The sequence below is a fragment of the Pteropus vampyrus genome, unplaced genomic scaffold (genome assembly GCF_000151845.1).
Source record: "Pteropus vampyrus isolate Shadow unplaced genomic scaffold, Pvam_2.0 Scaffold158, whole genome shotgun sequence".
NCBI classification, from domain to species: domain Eukaryota; kingdom Metazoa; phylum Chordata; class Mammalia; order Chiroptera; family Pteropodidae; genus Pteropus; species Pteropus vampyrus.
Genome location: NW_011888939.1, coordinates 1318249 through 1324592, shown reverse-complemented (window position 1 = coordinate 1324592; position 6344 = coordinate 1318249). Strand labels below are relative to the sequence as shown.

At 47.9% G+C, this 6344-nt stretch overlaps 1 protein-coding gene across 1 annotated transcript in view; it reads right to left on the bottom strand.

Moving 5' to 3' along the window:
- Positions 1-6344, bottom strand: part of RAPGEF1 (Rap guanine nucleotide exchange factor 1) — a 73750-nt gene that overhangs the window by 65544 nt on the left and 1862 nt on the right. Inside the window, exons 2-3 of the mRNA XM_023536557.1 lie at positions 1423-1562; positions 757-870 (exon numbers count right to left, since the gene is read on the bottom strand). Of these exons, the coding sequence (XP_023392325.1) occupies positions 757-870; positions 1423-1562 (254 nt within the window). The remainder of the gene's footprint in view (positions 1-756; positions 871-1422; positions 1563-6344) is intronic.

The following is a 6344-nucleotide window of genomic DNA, read 5'->3' as shown; positions in this document are numbered from 1 at the left end:
TTTCACATCGCTAAGTTTAAGTTTGTTTTTGTGTTTAGTGATGGGTGGGGGTTAACATTAGATTTGTGAGATATTCAAAGACAATATTTCCTGTCTTTCATAAACAGGAAATAGAGCAACGCGAGAGTTTTCGACTTGGGTAGCAGACGGCCTCGCTCGATTCTCCGCTACGCCGTCCTTTTTGTGTGTGACTTTGGCCAAATGTTCAGCATCTCTACAGCTTCAGTTTCCTCTTCTGCAAAGCAGGTTCCCACGTGCCAGGGTTATGAGGGGGAGCAGGAGAGTGAGTGTGAAGCACCGAGCGTGGGGCTGAGCAGAGGCCTGACAGATGCTGGCGGCATGAGGTGGCCCTGGCTCTAAGGACACTTGGTTCTGTGGCTGTCCCACCACAGCTTTAACGGAGCACCTTACACTTTAGACGCCCTTCTCCTTCTCAACCATTCAGACTGTCCAAGCGACTCAAGGAAAGAACAGCTGGTCTTGAGAGATGAGACTCCCCCACTTCCCCCGGAAGCCCCTGGACCCGAGCCGCACACCCAAACCAGCCCCAGAGAAAAATCCCCGCGCCCTCGCCGTGAGGACTGCGCTCTCTGCAAAGGCCGTCCCTCGGACGCTTCCTGAACAGCGAAGCCCACAGACGCCACCCAACTGAACACAACGATATTGCACAGATTTTGTTTTCCATCCCCAAAACCATGGGCCAGGGTTCTGCAGTAGAAGGCAAGGCAAACCCAATGTTCTTAACATCGCACTGACCTTCTGCCTTTGAGACCTGGAAGCCACAGCACTGGTGGACATAAATTCTACTGCCTGCTGCTCCAGATCCAAGGGGATAGGGTAGCCCTCTGGTAGAAATCTGTCTGTTGCCTCCTGGAAGAGAGGAAACCTGGATTCCTACAGAGCTTGTAATGGCCGTTTTAGGCTGGAGGGAGGGGTTGATGAACATCAACAGCTGTTTCAACATATCTGGCCTGACTGGCCCTGCTGAGGCTGCTAGTGCTCGAGGAGATCGCTGGCTGGGTTTCAAGGACTCTGCGTGTTTCGGAGCACGAGCGTCCTGGGCATTGTGAACCTCCCGCATGTGTGCGCGTGCGCCAGGACGGTGCGGGGCTCTGGGGCAGGGAGGCAGCAACGCGCTGCGCTGAGCGGTTTTAAACGCCCAGAGGAGGATACCTCTGGAAAAGGAGAGCCGTGCCACCCAGCTGAGCTCAACTCTGATTAGCAGGAGCAACGCTCACCACCCTAAAGGTTCATATGTGACAAGCACGCTTCAGGCCCCACCCAGAAGCACGGAATGCCATGGACTAGGTGTTCTGTACTGAAAGCTCAATCCTCAGGGAATGAACTTTAAAAAATAAGGCACGAAGTCATATTGCTCGAAGCAGAAGGCCAGGAGCAAACACCTAGAGAGAGTCGGCTTACTTTGTTCACAGGCTTCTCCAGAATTTTCACGGACACCTCAGCGGGTTTTCCCTTCTTTGATGGTGTTCTCTTGATTTTGGGCGAGTGGAATTTGTCCATCAGCTTCATGGTGAAGGAGGAGAGATGGGAACGCTGAGAGTCTGGAAACAAAGAGGGTGCTGAGTGTTAGAGGCAAAGCGGGAAGTTCACTGACCTTTTGTGGACATGAGCATCGTTCCAACACAAATCTTTTCCCTGGCTGCTCGGAGTTACAAAGAAAAGGAGATACAAATTCCTTAAAACATTCCTGCGTGCCTGTTTCAATTTCTGCTGGTTCTGTCTCGGTTCTGTGTTTCAGAATTGTGGAAGTCAAAGGCAGGCAAAATGGGTACGGAGATAGATCTGGCCGATATCTGCAAGTGTCCTTACGGGGTCTGCGTGATGATCTAACCAAAGTCCAAGGGAACTAGCTAAGAAGCAAGAACGCCGAGGCAGAATCACAGACGTGAGGGGCTGCGCTGGGAAGCAAGGCCCCTTCAAATCGACCTCCCCATCCTGTGGTTCAGGAACTGCAGCAAGTGACATGGGCGAGGCCCCCGAGTCAGCAGTGGAGACTGAAACAGAACGAAGGTGTTCCCAACCCTCTGGGGCACAGTGAAAGACGGGGTGCTTTCTCCCCGAGATCAGGAACAAGCCTGGGTATCCATCCCCACTGTTCTTACTCGAGTGTTCTAATAAAGGCCCAGACTAGAAAGGACGATATGAAACTATCTGCTTGTAGATGACATGGTCTCGTGTATGGAAAAGCCCAAGCAATCTACTAAAATTCTATCGGTACCAATAAACAACTTCAGCAAGGTCACAGGATTTGGATCGATATACAAAAGCCAAGTGCATTTCTATACAGTAGCAATGAACACTACAAAATGAAATTTTAAAAAGCTTCCATTTAGAATACCATCAAGAAGAATAAAATACTTGGGCATAAATTTAAAATAAGTACAAGACTTAGACACTGAAAAACCACTAAACATTGTTGAAAGAAATTAGAGACGATCTGAATAACTAGGACAGCCCATTTAATATTGTTGAAATGGCAATAACTCCTCTAATTGATCTACAGAGTCAATGTAATCCCTATCGGACACTCGGATAGCTTTTTTAATTATTATTATTTTTTTCTTGCAGAAATTGACAATCTAATCCTAATATTAGTATGGAAATCCAAGGGACCCAGAATAGTCAAAACAACCTAGAAACATTATAAAATTGGAGAATTCACACTTCCTGGTTTCAAAACCTGCTGCTACAAGGCTATAGTAATCAAGATGGCATCTCACCGGCCTAAGGACGGGCACAGAGAACCACGGAACAGAATCGAGAGTCCAGAAATACGCCCATGCGTCTCTGGCCAAGCGATTTTTGACAAGGATACAGTGGGGGAATGAATCTTCAACAAACGGTGCTGGGACAACTAAACAGTCACATGCAAAAGAATGAATTTGGGCCCTTGCTTCACACTGCATACAAAAATTAACCCCAAATGATGAAAGACCCAAATGTAAGAATTAAAACTATAAAATTCTTAGAAGAAAACATAGGAATAAAATTTTTGTGACCTTGGATTTGGCAATGATTTCTTAGATACAATACCAAAAACACAAGCCTCAAAAGAAAAAATCAAACGAGTTCATCAAAATAAAAAACTTTTTAATAGACTTATTGTGGTGATCATTTTGTAATATATACAAATATCGAGTCATTACGCTGTATACCAGAAACTAATATAATGTTGTTATATGTCAATCATATCTCGATAAACAAAACCGTTTGTACTGCAAATGATACCATCAGGAAAGTAAAAAGACAAGCTTCAGAATGGGAGAAGATATTGGCAAATCATATACGTGATAGGGATTTGAACACAGGAAATATAAAAAATCATACAATTCAATAATAAAAGAAAAATAACCCAATTAAAAATGAGCAAAAGGTTTGAACAGACATTTCTCCAAAGAAGATATACAAATGTGCAAGAAACACATGAAAAGATACTCAAGATCATTAGTCATTAGGGAAATGCAAATCAAAACCATCATAAGTTACCACTTCAAACCCAGCAAGCATAATCAAAAAGATAGATAATACCAAGTGTCAGTGAGGATTAGGGAGACTGGAACCCTCATTCGCAGGTGCTGGAAATGCAAAATGGTGCAGCTGCTTTGGAAAACATCCGGCCATTTCTCACAAGATCAAACATGGCTGCCCTATGACCCAGTGATCCTATTCCTAGGCATATGCCCAAGAGAAACGAAAACATACGGCCACGGGACTCGCACACGAAAGTTCCCAGCAGCATTATTCACAATAACCAAAAGGTGGTAACAACTCAAGTGTCCAAGTGCTCATGAACGAATAAATAGGTGCAGTCTATCCATCCAATGGAACAGTATCAGGTGACGGAAAGAAATGAATTAGTGACAGGCGCTGTGGCATGAGTGAATCTTGGTTAACATCACACTAAGTGAAGGAAGCCAGTCACTAAAGACCACGTACTACATAATTGCATTTAACTGAAATGTCCAGGATAGGCAAATCTACAGAGACAGAAAGAAGATGAGTGGTTGCCTAAAGCTGAGGGGAGTGGAGAGGGGCTAGTAGCTGAAGAGCATGAGGCTCCTTTTGGTAGGCGACAAAATGTTCCAAAAATCAGAATCTGCTGCTGGTTGCACAACCCTGTGCATTACTAAAAAAAAGTCGACTTCTACACTTTAAACGAATCGACCATATACGTGAATTATCTCAATGAGGCTGTTTAAAATAAACGAAAACCCACTGAGCAGCCTTTCAACTCGCCATTTACCACCGCTCTCTCCAGCGTGTGAAACTATCTTATCAAGTGATTTACTAAGTGTCTGTCTCCTCACAAGAATGCAAACTCGTCGAGGACTGTGCCTGCCTTACTCATTCCTACATCTCCAGTGCTAACGGAGTGCCTGACCCACAGAAGATGTTCAGATGACTCGCTCAATGAATCGACCGATCAAGAAACATTCCACACACAAAAAATGCTTCGTTTGGTAACATCAGAAATTCACAATAATACTTGAAATTGGTTGAAAAGTAAGAAACAGAACAATCCTGTGCAATGAAAAAAATAACTGTCGTTTTAAAAATAAATAGGACCCCTCCTTTCAATTTTTCTAGCAATTTAGTACTAAAAAACCCTTCCAAATAAATGACATATAGGCCTGTCACTGTGTCTGCTATTGTTGAAGGTGACTTAATAGGGTTGAAGTTGAACTCCTTTGTCAAAGACCCTCCAGGTAGCGGGCAGGATCAGATAAAGTTTCAGCTCTTTCCAATTATCTAGGAGCCCACTGCATTTGGACCGAAAAGAAAAGCCAGGGCCTGCCGTGCGTCCTCACATGGAGTCGAAGCACACAGGGCCCCGCAGCGGTCTGTCTGCTGGCCAGAGCTGCAGGAAGCCCTCCTTCAGCCCCCAAAGTGGACACGAATCCAAAGGAAGCTGGTGCACCTGGCGTCTCACCTTGTTTCCTGCGGTCACTCCGGGGATCCAAAGTGGGCAAACTGGGATGCTATGGCTTCTCGATCTCCCCCTGCTGTGCTGTTCCCCGTCCCCACCCAAGCAGGGTGGTCCTCTATACAGTTTATACTGCCCTTTTTATACTCCAAAATGATGTGACTGGTCTAATCATTCATGTGGTGGTTAAAAGGCTGAGCTTTGTAGTCGTATTATTTGGGTTACAATGCTTCAAAGTGACCTAAGTCCTTGTCTGAAAAATGAGGCTGACAACGTTGTTCTTCTTGAGATGGCTGATGTGATGCACGGATTAAATGGGGTTGTGCCTGTGGATAATGCGATAGGTACTTATCCAAGTGCAGGCAGGTGGCACCTGCTCAATTCAGGGAGCTCGCCGACCTGACTATATGGAAGGGCAGCAAGGCGGACAGCTTCGGCTCTGAGTTCTTGTCTGCACCTGCTTACAGATCTGAGTCGCGCTGCTCTGCAGCGCCAAACACTTAACTCACGGTCCCGAGTGACCGAGGACCTGGCGGATGCCCTCTGCCCTCTCCGCTCAGTGCCAACCAGGAGTCCCAATCTGGCCTGAGCCCTCTTCGGCGACTCCTTCTGCGCGGCCCTTCTTGCTGCTCCCTCCCACTCCTTCTGCCGCTGGCCTCAGCAGCCCTGAAGTCACAGCACATCCGTCACCGGGCGGGTTCCCAAGTCTGATGGGATGTCAGAGTCACGTGCTCGTCTGTGCGACTCCCACGCGGACCAGTGCGGCCGAAAGCAGGGCGAGCAGAGCAGGCACGCATGGGGAAGGGAGGGCAGCGTCCGCGGCTCCTCTGGTTTCCCGCGGTGCTCGAAGACCTTCAGGGACACGGGCTGGGCGACCGGCTTCCGCCTCCCCCGTCTGCTGCCCTCCACTGCTGCGGGGCGGGCGTGGGGCCGGGGGTGCTGGCCAGATTCACATCTCTGCCAGCACAACCAGTAGCGGAACTAGGGTCAGCAAATAAGGTGTGGAGGCCCCAAACGCCTCTCAGGCCCCGCACGTGCAGGGCACCCCTGATCGTGACCCAGTATCCACTCTCCACCGCTGCTGTGCCAGCCACAGCCCAAGACTCCACCTGTCTTGGGGTTCGGCTGGGACTCGACGCCAGCACTTAAAGTGCTGTATCTACCAACAAATCTCTCCCCTCAGAGTCCGTGAAGGCCTCGGAACAGTCGGCGCTGGCACGTGACGTGACCAACCAAGTGGGAAAAAGCAGGTTCTCTGTGATGACGACCAACCTCCCCGACTCCGGAGAGCAAGGCTGCCTGTCACCGCCCCCTTGGGTTAGAGATACATGTTACAGGTGACGTGCAAGGTCAAACTATACACTTGAGTGCTGATAAGGCTCTCCAGTGACCAGTGCTA